A 15849-nucleotide genomic window follows, 5' to 3' on the forward strand; every position below is an offset into this window, starting at 1 on the left:
GAGACACCGGAGGAGGCTGCTGAGAGGGCCTGGGAGATCTCCATCGTTCCTTAGAAATTCTCCAATAGCACCGAAAGATCTGCGAAGGACTAAGAACGCTTGAAAAGGGTAGCGAGAGGATTTCGGAGTGGCCAGCCGCAAAGGGCGCAACCGGGAACTCTTCCAAGTCCCAGAGAGTGGATCTCAAAGGAAGAAATCGAAAGAGACTGAAAATTCGCATTGGCCCGGCCGAACTCGGATAATTCCGAAGCCGAACAAATAGTTTAATCTGCTAACGGATCGCATTCGTTATTAATTCCATGCAAAGTGGGCCGTCGGTGAAGCTTCCCACAAATTTCATCTCTCTCTCTCGCCTCCTTCCTGTTTCTTTCCTTTTTTCAAAACTTTGAAACGTTTCATTATGTAGCCCCGGCCGAGGCGCGTTGTAATGAAGAGCGTAAACTAAAGCGAAGAAAACGCCGCGGAATTATTCAAGTCGGCGAAGTTTGGCTTCCTTATATAGAAGCAGCATGCTGCCGCGAACGATCGGTGATATCCGGCCTCGATCTCGGCGGCAAGTATCCGACAGCTCGTAAACGTTCGTACGTATCGAGCCGGCGAACGAAGGAGATCGATAATTGAACTGTCGATTGCTAGAAATTGGGTTTAGGAACGGCAGACCGGCCAGGAACATTGCGGACCTGTATCAGTGTATATACCCCGCGATAATCTAGCTCGATGACCGGCACCGGTGGTCCCGGCCCGGTGATGGATGGACCAAATATCTCCTCTGACACGCACTAAATAATACTTGGATGAGCCAAACGTCGAAGGTTGCCGCCGCACCAGGTGTAGTCAATCGATAGACGTTGCTCGCAAGTCATTCCGCCGGCTAACGATCGGCAAACAACTTTTTATCGCATAACTAATTCCACGGGCTTCCGTCGCGTAGCGTCGCTTCGTTTCGCGTCGCGGCGCGTCGCGTCGGGTCGCGTCGGCGGATCAAATAATCGCGTCGAGCACAGTGCCGCCCGCGCTAATTTGCGAGTCAACAATTTTTGCCGGCGAGGCGAAGAGTTTCTATTTATCAGAAAACCCGGCGACTCTTTTTCCAGAGCCGGGCGTTTCTTTTTATAAATATTTGCTGGGCACCCGGATCACCGTCTCCCCGTGATTCACCTCGTATTTTTACCCGGCATTTTCAACTGCCCTCTCTTTCTCTCCCTCTCTCTTTCTCTCAGGTTTCTCGGCTTTTGTAAAATTGTCGCAGGACTCGTTAGAGTGCACAGCGATCAGGGGAATCGAAAATACTTGAATTTCTGCAGATTCGATTGCACCAGCACACGGAATAATAAAGCGAAACATCGCGCCGACATCGAGCCCTCCCGCGGTCCACCCTCGTTCCCATTGTACGGGCGAGAAAATCCGGTCAATAAAGTGGGTGTTTCGTCGTAACAAAAACTAAACGAATATTCGATCCTCTTGTTGCGCCGAGATCGCGTAACGCGTGCCCTCACTGCTCCTATCTGCAATCCACGCGCTACGCTGTTGCGAAAACATGAATTTTTCTAGAAGCCCCCAGCGTACACCGATTCCACTCGAGGGCATTCCGATGAAATATTTCTCGTCGAGTGATCCGACATTGTTTTCCCGTTTCGATCAGCCTCGTTCCAAGGCTTGACGCGGATATCCGCCGAATCGTCCATCGTCCGATCGACGGGCCTTCAACTTTGCATCCACCGGTCGATCATTTCCTTATCCGCGAACGGGACAGGACAATCGACTGCCGTCGCTGTCATCCGCGGATCCGGCAACGTTTTTCTTGCGATTCGGGCATTCATTTTCGTATAACTGCACCGAGTCGAGCAGATTTTGCTCATAACAAGTTGAAGGGACGACGGTAATTGTTCATTATCACATAAACGCTGTCTTCTCTGTACCAAATTCTAAAGAAGATTCATAGATCTTATAATATCAGAATGATTATGCTGTTTGTATTGGAACAATGTAATATGAACTTGATTAGGTTGTTGGGAAAGTTCGTTCCACATTCCATGGAGTTCGTTTCATTGACCCCTTGCCGTACTTTCGACAAGTCCGACTCGCGATGAAAATGTCTAGTAACAGCTTTTAGAAAAATTTCGGAGCAAAAGTGGCCCGGAGCCACACACCTATTATTTTTAATTATCTCGAAAAATAAATTTCTTTAATTGTTTACAACTCGATATTTGTTCTTTAAAATTGAAATAAAATTCTAATAACATAAAAATTTAAGCATTCAGGTAAATTTAGGCACAGGATAAACAGCAATTCCCTTTCCCTTCTAAGAAATTATTGCGGTGGAAAAATTTCTGATCGCAGTAACTATGAAAAAAATGGTGCGTCAAGGGGTTAACACTAGGGAGGTACAACTAGCGATGGAACGATCAGCGTTGCGAACGCAACGGATCCGTTACGAGGTATTAGCGCAGCATCGAGACGCGAGAACGTTCGCGCGTTTCCGCGGAGAAAGGACCGAAAAGTGGCCTCTGGGTGACCGAAAACGTAAAATCCACTTAGCACGGTGGCGCGCGGTCTCTCCCGAACCCGTTTCCGTGCGAGGTAGCGCGGAGAAACGGTTGCCTCGCGTCAACTCGAATTCGCTGTGACTTGCTTGCGTTCCCCGACAAGAAACGGCACGGCATTACGCACGCGAACGTGAACGCGGATGATGGAATAGCTGCTGTCCTAATACTTTATGCGCGTTTCAACGTACGCGTTCCGCTAGGGACGGCGAGGAATTATGATGTAGCGCGTGTGCGCGTGTGGCTGGAAAAGTACTTGTCTTTGAAATCCCCGGCATAAGTTTCCTTTATCGAATGACGTTTCCACGACTACGCGGGAAACATAGAGAGCGAGAAACAAAGCGAGCGAGAGAAAGAGAGAAAAACAAAGGGTGAAAGAGAGAAACAGAAATAGAAGGGGAGGGAGAGAGAGTCCGTTGTCCCTGGTAGTAGGCACACAAACGTCGAGAGCCGGCCCCGAAATCAATAAAAGTATATACACGCGCGCACACAGGCGGCCGGAGACGTCGGTGTCAATGTTCTATCGCGGAACATTCGATCACGGTAACGTCCAAATAAATCGAAACGGTCTTGAAAGCGGCGACACGGGGAATTATTTATTTTATGACTCCGTTTCACGGTCGCGAATATCTGGAATAGTTCTCGTCGAACGTTTCCGATATTACTGCCGTCGCAGCGACGAAAAATCGCGATATTACAGGCGAAATATCTGTCGCGCGTCTGCACGCTTTCACGTGTTATCGACGTGATATCCGGCCGTCCAATCCGCGGATACAGCACCGTGCAGTTTCATTATATTAACGAAATCACTGTGGGGCTCCGTACCGCGGGATCGCAATTTTTCCGGTTTTCGGTTCGACCACGGTCGTAACAAAGAACAAGATAGTCCGTAGAAATAAACTTGCGAGTTCTGTTCCCCGCCATTGATCTCGCCGTGCTTCTCCCGGATAATGCCCGGTTAATAAACGCGTTATTATTCGCGTTATTCTGTTCTGCGCTTCGCTCGCGATACACGACGATATTGTGTTCCGTGCATTCGCGGCAAGAGATTTATAACAGTCTGGAAATATTAATTAAAACGAAAGTCTTCCAGAAGCATGTTTACCGTACAGGGAACGCTTGTTCGCGTTATTACGTGGTCAGCAAGCGGAAAACATGCGAATATTTTCAATAGTTCGTTGTTCGAACCTGCGTTACGGAGCCACGTATTCGTCCACGCAGTTTCCGAATGAAAGTAGCGCATCTGTCTCGGTTGTTAATCCCAACGTAGAACTTGAAACGCCGTATTTAGCCTCGAACGAATCGACGTGATGAAGTAGTACGTGAGTCTAGTTTATTCGATGGTTTAACTCGGCGCGAGTTTGCTGATGCAGAAGAAAATCTGACATCTAGAGATCGCACTACTGCCCGGCAACGTCAGTCGCGCGTTATCCGAAAACAACTTCCGAGGCATCCTAATATTATCTGTCATCGCTATTCGATTCCATCTCTCGCACATGCTTTAACCGATCGTTATTCGATGCAGACAACCACTCTGAATCGAATGCGACGTATAATACAATAACGAGCGTAACTGTGAATCGAATACGACGATAGTATAATACAATACCGACCGCAACTGTGAATCGCGGACAATGCGCGACACAATGATCGCATTAATTGAGGACAGAAAAGCGTGGAGTCTTCTCGAAAAAGCGACATGTTCGATCGGCGATTAGGTGCGGCGTATCGGTCGGTTCCGCAGGATTAAAGGGCGGACTAATGACGGGCGCGTGGGAGAACAAACCGTCATTTGTTTGGCATGTAGCTATCCTCGGAACGGTTTCCGGTCGGTGTGATTCGCACAGCGGGCACAGGGTTCCGGCGCGGCGTCGGGTCCTTAAAATCCCCGGGGATACGAGCATAGAGTTGTCGGGCGCTGGGACGTTCGGCGCGCGGTTTGGTCCGTTTAGCGGTTATCCGCAGTATCTTCGGTCGCTTAGGAAAAACCATGCTCGAAACTTCTCCAATTAATGTAATCGTGGCGCGCGCGGCCGGATCACGTAGAACGGTAGCTGTGGCGGGGTTTGCGGGATGAGCGATTCACCGCACTGTGAAACGGGCCCGGTTTATTGCGGCACCGCCGCGCCGGAAAACCGTCCTCACGATCCACGCCGTCTACGTAAACACGCCTCGATTTTCCCTTATGCGGCTCGCGTTACCTTGCCACAGGTGCGGCAGTGGCTCGTCTTCCATGGCCCGGCTCCGTACGGCCCCGCGACAGCCACTGATCCGTCATAGAAATACGATCAAGCCCGTCGGAGCAGCAGCAGTGCATGGAATTCCCTTTACAACGAGGAAACGAAACGTCTGCCGGAGTTGATACGTCGACGCGTCTTACCATCCGTCTCTCTCTCTCTCTCTCTCTCTCTCTCTCTCTTTCTCTCTCTTCCCCTCCTTCTCTCGTTCTCGTTCTCTCCCTTTTGCCACCCACAGGCTCACCGCCCACACCTGTCTGTTCGACGGAAACGTAATATGCCGGCGTAGAGTCCGCCACAGACGAATCCACGGCGGCCTCTTCCACGGAACTGTCTCGGATTAGATAACAGTTTGTTACGGGATTCTGCCCTGAGATTCCATTTTTGATCATGCCATGGCTCCCTCCCTCTCTCTCTCTCTCTCTCTCTCTCTCTCTCTCTCTCTCTCTCTCTCTCTCTCTCTCTCTCTCTCTCTCTCTCTCTCTCTGACACACCTTCAGCCGGAGTCTCTTTACCGATTCACGGCAGAGCAATTTCAGGTAGGACGCGACGAAAGTTGGGCATCAGAATTGTTACGCTTTCTTCGCCTTTACATTACCAAAGGTATTATATCCGAGTCCAAAGAAAGTCGGAAGTACGGTTGGCCTTGGTTGAACAGCGACTTCAGGAATCGAGGGAGCAGAAATTGCAGAGTTGAATAGAGTTTCACCGAGTTCCAGCCGCACAGTAGTGTGTCGAAACGGTGGGAGGAGGGCGTCGCGGGCTGATTAATCCCCAGCCAAGGCTAAGCGAAAAGTATATGCAGAAAGAAAACGCGATTGACACAGGGTTACACGGGTAGAAGGCTCCCGGCGCGGCGCGGCGGCAAGCGCGGTTGTTAATTGGGTGAAGTGGGAGTCGGTGGAATTTCAGATTGAAGATTTTCGAGGGCTGCCGGTTCACCGAGTTTCCACGGAGTTCGGAGCGAGGGATAGGAATAATAATAAGGAATTTAAGTTGGCGGCATATCATTGCCACGAGGCAACCCGCTAACTACGCCGGATCCAATCAGATAAATGAACTCGGGCGCGACGCGACGCGGCGAGGCCGGGTGCAGGCAGGCGTCTCGCAAATCACGGCACCGGGAGATTCGATAGCCTACTTTGCTCGTTGCCAGCCCCGAAACTGAGATTATCTGGCCATCAACCTCATCAAATGCGGTTTGCGACTGACGCTTTCATTACGGGGGCCGGGGCTCCGGCGAGGTCCCCCCGTCGGCAAACGACACCCGGAGGAAAACCCGTGCCAAAGCGTTCTCGCAACCCTCGGAGGGCTAAGAATCGTCCGGTCATCGGGGTTTAATATCCGCCGGTTCGTTATTTGCTCGCGCGAGAACTTCACTCGAAGGAAATTGCGACTCCCGAGAAGCATCGCGGATAACGGCTCGAATAAAACCGTTTATGGTATTGTTCGCGGATCAACGATTATCCCGTGAAGCTTCCTCCTCCTCCTCCTCCTCCTCCTCCTCCTCCTCCTCCCAGATCGATCTCGCCGCTGGCCGTTACGGGCCAGTCGATCCGCGAACGAACTTTCCAATAAAATCGCATCGAGGACACCCGGGGAGTAATATCTTCGATTGAAAAATTGCCCAATGCAAATAGCTCCGAGAATTTTCAACGCCCCATCCGCGATTTTCTCGCGCGACACGTACAACCTCCGGCTTCCTCGCAATCCGCGCTCGATCTTTCTTGATCGCTGGTCCGAAAGCATCCGGGAACCTCGCGTTTGATTTTCCTGCGAAAAGACGCCTGATAACGCGTCAAGTTAAAGGGATTCCTCGAATACTTTCTCGAACCTTTTTCCAGTTGTGTAACGGACGAATGTAATTCCAAAGCATGGCTGCAAGGAGAATTCAAGAGAACCTTGAAAATATCTGCAGAGATTCCAATATTTCTCAAAGCGGAGATGTTTCGGTTGGATATTGTCGATAGTTTCGAATTACTGTTCGATTTCGTTTCGCTGATAGTTACGTCTGTATACATATGTAGATCGAGGATTTTCTAGATTCGTGGAACTAATTTTGTCCTATCTAAGGGGCCCCACCGTAGGATCACCGTAACATTGCCGAAATACGTATTTTCAATAAAATGACCGCGTACTTTTCGAATATGTATCTAACTAATATCGAAATCGATCAGTTCAACGTAAGATTTTCCTAAAATCACTGTGTTTTCTCACTATTATGACAGTCCACCGATGCTTACAAAAGATCATTCTAGCCTAAACTAAATAGCCGATCGAAAAACATTTTGCATTGACTCGAACGATGAAAATATCTCCAATTTAAAACGAAATCAAGCCCTACCCGATGTTGACAATTGAGCAACAAAATAATGATGACATAACACTGAAGAAAAAACGATTGCGAAGGTATTCTACTCAGCCGCAAGTAGTTCTGAACTTCTTTACATGCTCGCGGGGACAAAGAAAACTCGGCGAACATTCCGCAGAAATTCCTGAGGATGACTTTATGGAGAGGAGTGTATCGCGGACGGGGAATAATTTGACTAACGCAGAAAACTATAGGCGTACACCTGCAGTCTCGTGGGATGGGTAGGAGCATGGAGTCGCTAAGAGGGTTGTAAACGTCGGATCCTTCGAGGATCGGTAGTACCGCGAATTCCACGAAGGGACGGGGTTAACAACGGTTCTGAACCGCCCCAAGAAATATTCGTGACACGGCACGGAATTCTCGGCTGTTCGCAGGGCACACGGACTACTTGAGGGGCTGCATGGCGGACATAATCTACAACGGTGCCAGAGTGATACAGTACGCAAAGTCGAGGAAGGGCCAGTCGGAGGTTACGGCGGTGACGTGGGGCTGCTCGCCGGAATTCGACGCGACCAGGAGCACGGAAGTCAGCTTCGTCGAAGACGGCGCGTTCACGGCGATCCCGAGGCCCATTCCCCGTTCTGGATCGAGGTACGTACACCTATGGCGCTCTTTTACCGACCCAATTATACACCCGAGTCACCTCCCCTCTCTCTCCAGCAATCCCACCACCACCAATCTTCTCTCCGTTGCCGAAAATTCTGTTAAAATTGCTCTCAACGTTTTGGAACGTTGTCCGATGCTAATGGAACTTTGGCGATTTCTTTTTATACCATTGTGGTGTTTATTTCTGTTCGCGATTTTTTTCGAACAGTTTTGCAAGTTAGCTGAAGGTGACAAAATTTGTGATCATGTTCTTTCGTTGGTAATGTTTCAAAAAATTGTCACCGCTAGGATGACCATCGGTGAAAGCTGACAAATGTTCTGAGATGGATCGAGAACTTTGGTTATTATTTTCGCATCCCGGCAAAGTTCCTTCCTGCTCGTAATCTTTTAACGAGATTGTTAACGACCTTCTTCCATTAGACAGTGTTATTAAAAATTCTTAGATTCCCAAAAATCGCGAATGCGCCGGCGAATGGAAAAATTGACTCCGCGCGACGAGGACCGACTAGAAAAATCGTTACGGGCCACCTAGAGTCACCGGTTAATAACCAAACGAATCAATAACTCCCGACAAAAGCGTCGTTACCATGTCGCCCAGCCGACCCAGTGTCAATCACACGTCGAAATAATCAAATTTCGCCGGCGGAAACTCCCGGAGGATTTTAACGAGCGACTACAGCCAGCCTTGGAGCCCGGCTATACTCCGCTCCGTAGGGTTCGTGCGACTATATCCAGCCTCGGTAAGGAAAGGGTTAACCGAGTTAATTGGTCCTCGCCGCGCTGATAACAGAAGCAGAATTGCTTCCCGTTGATTGCCACTCGATCCCGCGCAGCGTGGCGCCGCTGAAATTTATTACAACATCGTCCGCCGGCCGGTTAATGCGCGGCCATTGTTTGATCTTGCCGGCATGGCGCGATACGCTACATGAATTCAATGAAATTGTTGCGGCGCGGAATTAAAGTTTCTGGCCTCCGGCCCCGGGACCGGCCGCGCACCGGTTATACTTGTTAATGAAACTGTATTTAACGGGAGACGCGGCCGCGGAGCACGCGAATCGAGCGGGTCGCGGGACTGCGCGGGAGTGGCGGATTGAATTCGATGAAAGCCGCGCGAGCTCTGCGCGAGCTCTGCGCGTTCCTGCGACCGCTCGCAAGAATTTATCGAAACAACTAGCCAGCTAGAAATATAGAAAAACGAGGAGAGCAGGAGGGATTAAAGCTCGCGCTCCGCGCATCGTTTCCGGATCGCGTTCGAAACAAGGCCGCAGGATCGGAGCAGGATCGAAGTTGGATCCCGGCAGGATCCCGGCTGGTTTAACCGAGATCCTCGGTTATCGGCTCGCATTTGCAAAGAGCCCGGTTCCAAACAGTTCTTTAACCCCGCTAACGAACGTTGCTTCTCTTGAGCGCGGCTTCCAACGGCGGAATCCCGCGGGGGCCGTCGTTAAAACGGCGCGGGAAGGTCCGAAACAACAAGCGTAATCGCGTTACGACGGTAGACGCTCGCTAATGGTTACAACGAGCTCTCGTTACGTCCTCGACGGAAGCACTTTGATCCCACTTTTCAGAATAACAAAGACTTTCGGGGCAAGTCGTTCGATTGTCGGCCGGGAATCACAATGGTAAACCTACCGCGGCGTCGCGTTCTCACACCCGTCGTCTCTGCTTCCTACTTCCTCCTTCCTCCTTGCCCCCGGGCCCTTCCCTGTCACCGATAAAAAACGACGCTTGCGAAATTAATGCTGTTGAGAAGCGGAACCGCGAAGTGTCGGCTGAACCGAGTATTGAATAAATATTGAAAGTCGTGGCCGGGCGCTTTCAGGCATTGATCCAGCAAGCTTGATAATAAATTTCGATCCTCCGGATGGCCGCGGACAAATCGCAAACCGATTTTCATTGCTGGGAACTGCGGCGGTGTTTACGGCGGCCTTGATTTTGCACCGAGCCGATCTCGTATTTTGCTACTAATTATTATTATTATTATTATTTTGCTGTTAATTATTATATTAATATTTCCGATTTCTTCGTCGACAGCTCTTCAAATTATTGATACAATTTTCGCGAGACGTTACCGAATGAATTTCTCAATTGCAGCACAGATCGTAATCTTGTTGGTGCAACGTAATGCAAGCCAATCGCTTTCATACGTTATTAACGTGTCGTAAAAGTTTGTTCGGTTCGTAACTAACGAGCACAATGCACGATTAGAATAGTTTTCTAATCAGGCGAATGGTGTGTTTCAGTATGATTAACTGTACACCGATTTTCGCTAATGTATTGCAAGATAATTGCCGACGAACATTTTCTGGAACTTCTCCAACTTTTTCGCTAATTTTGACAGTTGTACTTTATGCTTTGTTTTACACTTATCTCGTAAATCTCGTCGATTGTTTATTTGTTAATCCTAGTGAAAACTCGCGAATCAGCGTCCATTCACATATTTCTAAGCATTCGTTTCTCTCTTCAACGATTGCATTTAGTTGTGCATTCTATGTATTATTTATGTATTTATCGCGCGTTCCTAGCGGGAGATCGCGAATTGCCGTGCAGACGATTAATATTCTCTTCGGCTTTCATTTATTACGTGCAGTCCATTCGTTCTAGTATCATCTTCATCTATTTTACCAATTCATTAAATTCGTTTGATGTATTCATTTTACTTGTTTTATCTATTTCCTTTTATACATGTATATCTTTATATACATATAAATTTAGTTTTGTATCGTCAATTTTGGTCTATCGTTGTTGCTCGTAACGGTAAATCCGAAAAGCGACAGTTGTTTTGCACAAAGGGGTTTGCAGCAAATCGAATCGAACCGTCGAACATTTCGACAACCGGCGAACACAGCGCACTCTCGAATCCATAATCGTGCTAGATTTATTCGCTACAAATGTATACGTTCCCGGTGAATATTTGTCTGATATCATTTTAACATGTAATGCATTTTTAATGATGCAAGAGAAAATTACATAAAGCACTGTAGATTCGTACGATTTTAATATTGGCCCGGCCGGGGGTTACATTATCATAATTCTTCGTTATTAAATCGCGGAAGGAACATGTGTGCGTTGTTCTGCAATTAACATATGTTGATTTATTTGTTCAACAACTTTATTATGCGTGAAAATTGATATTACCCTTTACGGGAATGTGGAATAAATTCCGGAAATCGATTCCCACGGAAACAAAGCTTTTGTGCAAGCAAACTTCAGCCGATTCTGATGAAACTTATATGTAATATGGAACTCGAACCGCCGTCAGCATTTAGCAGGCGAAAGAGGCTTCCGAAAATTAATGAAATATTAAACAATAGGTACAATATATATCCAGAAGTTTTTCTCTACCATTCATAATTCCTGAGTAACTACCTCAACCCCGAGAACTATTTTAATCGGTGATGAGCATTAAATAAAAATCAATTTCGTCGAAGTCCAAACGATTATTTATGAAACACTTTTTCCATCGGGTCGCTGCATACAAAAGCTGGAATTTCTTCTTGTCAACGAGACAATTTTAAAATAAAATCGAATACCATTTGTCGCACACTAACGTTGCTTCGGATTGTTAAAAAGTCAAAAGACTGTCTTCTGCGAATAGATATATAATATAAATTCGTGTAAAACCGTAATGCTTCCGAAGGCTTCGCTTCCGATTCGAGCCGATACACATTTTGGCGGCGGTTCTCGAGCAGTTCCAATTTTAATTGCTAGCCTTTTCGGGGCTGTATGAAAGGCGAAGAGCAAAAAATCAACGACGATTCCCGTATTATCAGAACTAATTGGACCACGATACGGTGCTCCGGAAACGATACGAACGCAAGAGCGAAAGAGAACAGGAAATCGAGAGAGACTAAAGGAGAGAGAAGGTGCGAGAGAGAGCGAGTGAGAGAGAGAGAACAGGGTGGATAGTCTCGGACAATGACAATGAATCGGCGAACAATGCTGGGATTAACAATTAATGCGCGCGATAATTGTGCCGGCGGAACGGCATCGATTATCAATAATAATTAATTACGATTAATCGTGTTCAAACGGTACATGCACAGATCTCGTTCGAGGGCCGGTGTTTCGCGGAAATCGAGCGTCGGCTTGAGCAGCTTTGGGATCATTGCGGCTTGGCCAGGCGAGAAATCGGCGCAGAATCGAGCGGAGTCCGACCCGACGACGCGACACCGAAAGTTCAACGTTAACCGCGGCGTTAATTATGGCAACGCGTACTTTTCGAAACTGCAATATCGCGGGGGCGGGAACGACTTTTCATAATCGGCCGGGCGACGAACTGCAAGCCCGTTACCCACGAGCACCAACTCCATTCCCGGGCTCAGGATAACGAGAGTTTGCTCGCCGCGTCCGTTCGGCTACGCCGCCTTTGTCCTTCGGAAATTAAAAGCCTCACCCTCCCAGATTCTTAATTCGAGGTTCGTTTCAGACACGGTAAACGCCGCCGCGAGGACCTGTTGCGTGCTCGCGGACCAATGTCGAAACAATGCGATCCTCCTCACCTTGACTACCGTTGCCTCCGCCGGCCTTCGAACATCGTTGAACGACCATGCACGCTTCGGGAACTCGGATCCAACGGCCTTGGCCACGGCAAACAGCCCGCTCGAGACGCGGCACCCTCGAAATTGTCCATCCAGGGACCTTCTCCGCAATCTCCTTTATCGCGAACTGCTTTCTCTTCAGCTTCCCCTTCGAAACGAAGGGACCTTCCCCGTTGTACAAATTCATTCGCGGTCCGGTCGCTCGATCGTGATCTTGTTTTAATGATTTCCGCAAGAAACGGTCCTTGGATTTCGATAAGAATCAATCCGGGAATTGACTTTCCGATGGACAATGTACTTCAATGTTCTTCGACCAAGATCGTCTGCATTTTATCGCGAATGTGTGCTTCGTTACGAGTCTTCCGAGCTTGGTTCTGGTTTCAAACAAAGGTACGTCGCAACTCGTATAGAACTTGTATGTCTTCGACTGAAACGATGAGTCAACGTCTTTTCTATAAAATTCCAGTTCCTTTTGTAAAACCGAGTTGCAGCGTATTTTATGCGAAAATCTACGCGAGAGAAGACGTCGTGGTACTATAGCATGGCTGTTCGAATCCGTGCGAGAGTACATACTTCGTCGCATCGGATTCCATTTAACACTGGATCTACTGGATTGCTTTATAACAAAATTACATTTACTCAGACTCAATGTTTGTTTCGATAGCGTAGTTTACTCACAGAATGTCCCCACGGAAATATTTCTATAATACCAATAATCGTGGAGGTGCAAGTCCGGTAGTTCAGATGTCGGTTCGTCCATCGAAGGGATGCAGTAACCTGATTCTTTTTAGGGAAGATCTAGTTGTATTCGTAACGCGTGTGCTGGCTCAGATGAACGATAGAGGTTCGACTCGGGCGTCCTTCATTCGTCGGGCATGCCGCGCCGCGGACGTGTAAACAAGACGTTAATCGCGATCAGAGCTGGCCGGGCAGAGCAGTTTTCGTGGTCCACCCCCGCAGTCGTCTGGAAGTTCGACGCTTGGCGACCATTAATCCGGGCCGAGCATGTTTTCGCAGCAGTTTTTCGCCACATTTGCGCCCCGGGGCCCCGGCCGTTACGTCTAATTACATGGTCCGCGAGTAACCGCCGGCTTTTTCTTCCACGGAAATCCGGAGCCATAGAGGTTTTCCGGGCCCTCGTTACAGTATGATTCATGCCGGAAGCTGGCCGCCTCCCGGGTCGCCTTTGTCCCTTTGACGGGCCGACCCTGAAACTGCTATTATCGGCCGCTATTACGCGGCTTGAATCGCGACCGGTGCCGACGATTTTCGAACTCCTAGGGAAATCGCGGCGTTCTGTGTCATCCCCGGTCAGTCGGTGGACGAAAGTGTTCGGACACGGAAGTTTCCCGACAATGGGGCCAATTCTCTCCAATTCTGGGAATTTCGTTCTGTTTGAACGGGAATCCCGGGAATCAATAGCTCCCACGGATTCGTTCGTAATTATTCAGACAGAGTTTTCAAACTTTCCTCCGCTTTTAGAAAACAATGATCGATGGAGTTATTTTCGTTTCGACCGTACTATCGCCGGATTTTACGCTCGCGACGATTTTACGGGGACCACACCTGTCCGGTGAATGAAAACTTGCGTTTGTTATGATTAAACTGCAGATTATCACGCGAAATAAACATTTTCTTGCTCGATTGCAGCAAATTGCAGTTAAGTAAACATTTAGTTTTATTCTTGACATTCTTAGTCGGTTGAACGTTTTTGGGTATTTGTATACGATCAACTCGCTTTTGTCATAAATGCATAAAATCCCCGGTCTAATAACGATCCTTCTTTGATCCCCTGAATAACGAACGACTTTCATTACCAAGTTGATACATCTCCATACACGGTTGTAGCATTTTTTGATAGCTGTAACTTTTTTGAAAAAGTCTAGCATAGGATTATATCACGCGTTTATTTATTTATTTTTTATTTATTATTTTGTGCAAACAAATTTATAGTATGTATAACAGAGCTACCGTATAAATTTTAATGCGAAAAGGGCATCGTAAACATTGATTTTTTATGTAACGCAGATAATATTCGTACACCAGGAGTGTTCATTCATTGGACAAATCACCGTAGCTTTTTCTGCTCTGAATTGATTTATCCAGATTGAAAGAGACGGGCTTAACGATCTTTTCTATGAAAATTAGCAAAAGGGAAGACGATTCTTAAATATCTCCCTTTGATTCGTTATTTAAACCTTTCGCGTAATTGGCTCTCTTTTCTGCAGACTTTTCGCAAAAGACCCGAAGTTTCTGAAAGCCATCAGGAAAGAATTCACCATCTTTCGCATTCAACCAGTTCCGTATTTTCCAAACTCGGACCGACCTTCTCGCAATTTCCTCTTTTTCCCCAAAATTGAAGGGACGTCTTCGAAACTGGCGGTTCGAAATCAATGAAGACTCGAGGAAGACCGTAGAGAAGTTGGTGAGCGCTCGGGATGATCAATTCTTCGATGACGGCATTCGAAAGCTCGTCTGCCGACGAGCAGAGAATGTGTGAAGTAGGGTGGGAATTACGTGGGGAAATGAAAATGTTGAATGGGTATGCGAGTAAGCGGAAACATTGGATCGCTTTACAGCGGGCTACATCATTAAACGCTAATTAACGACTAAATAAAAAGTCGCACAATTTAAATATCGTACGCTCGATAATTACGCGCGAGCTTCAACGCGTCGGGAATGGATGAAAAAGGCGGACGAAACTGAAAACGTGTAATTGCATTACTCGAAAGTTTCGTGCCGGTGGAACAACGTGTACGTATTTCGATACACCGTAAATTTTTGTAATAAAAAATCCCGACACGCGGGAAAAACCTGTGCCGAACAAAGCGCATATTCGGCGTTATAGATACCGGCGTGATCCAGGCCCACGAACAACATTTGGTTACCCGCGTTGTTGTTACGAAAAACCGTAAACACCGCACTTGTTTATCGTAGCGGCAAGAAATCGGCTGATTAATTTATAGTGGAAACGAACTCTGTTGAAACCTGTTATCGCGATCCACGGCCGGAGCTTCGCCGAAACGATATTTTATCCTGAAAATGGCCGGGCCTGTGTTGGCAATAGAAAAACTGGCCTAGCGCATGAAAAATATCGCAGGAAAATATGATCGGAGCACGTGGACCGGCCTCGTGCCGGTAGTAGTAATACGTGAAATAGAGACCTGTACGCGGACTAATAATAAAACAGGTAACCGAGCGTCGTCGCGAGCCGTCGGGGGATGCGTTTAACGCGGCTAAATCAATTTGGCGTCACGTTTCGCGCGTAACAGCTGAACTTTCCCGGCGGCGAAAGATGCAAACGGCCAGGTAATTCGAGCCGAACAGTTAAGAAACTCCGAATTCCGCTAACGCTCCGTTAACGGTTTAACGGGTCCATTCAGAACGGAGTCGCAACCCGGCGAAGAAGTCAACTGCGAAATTCTAACTCGATCGCGAATACCCCCGGCGGCGTTGTTACAGAGTTTTAGCGTTATTCCCTAATACCCGACACCGTGGCTCGCTCGGCCTGGTTCGGGTCCGGTTCGATTCCATTCGGTTCCATTCCATTC

At 47.9% G+C, this 15849-nt stretch overlaps 1 protein-coding gene across 1 annotated transcript in view; it reads left to right on the forward strand.

The window, feature by feature from the left end:
* The window catches only part of kon (chondroitin sulfate proteoglycan 4-like protein), a 94684-nt gene that overhangs the window by 60950 nt on the left and 17885 nt on the right, over positions 1-15849 (forward strand). Inside the window, exon 5 of the mRNA XM_033472714.2 lies at positions 7526-7742. Within this exon, the coding sequence (XP_033328605.2) occupies positions 7526-7742 (217 nt within the window). The remainder of the gene's footprint in view (positions 1-7525; positions 7743-15849) is intronic.

This window comes from Megalopta genalis, chromosome 7, assembly GCF_051020955.1.
Source record: "Megalopta genalis isolate 19385.01 chromosome 7, iyMegGena1_principal, whole genome shotgun sequence".
Lineage (NCBI taxonomy): Eukaryota > Metazoa > Arthropoda > Insecta > Hymenoptera > Halictidae > Megalopta > Megalopta genalis.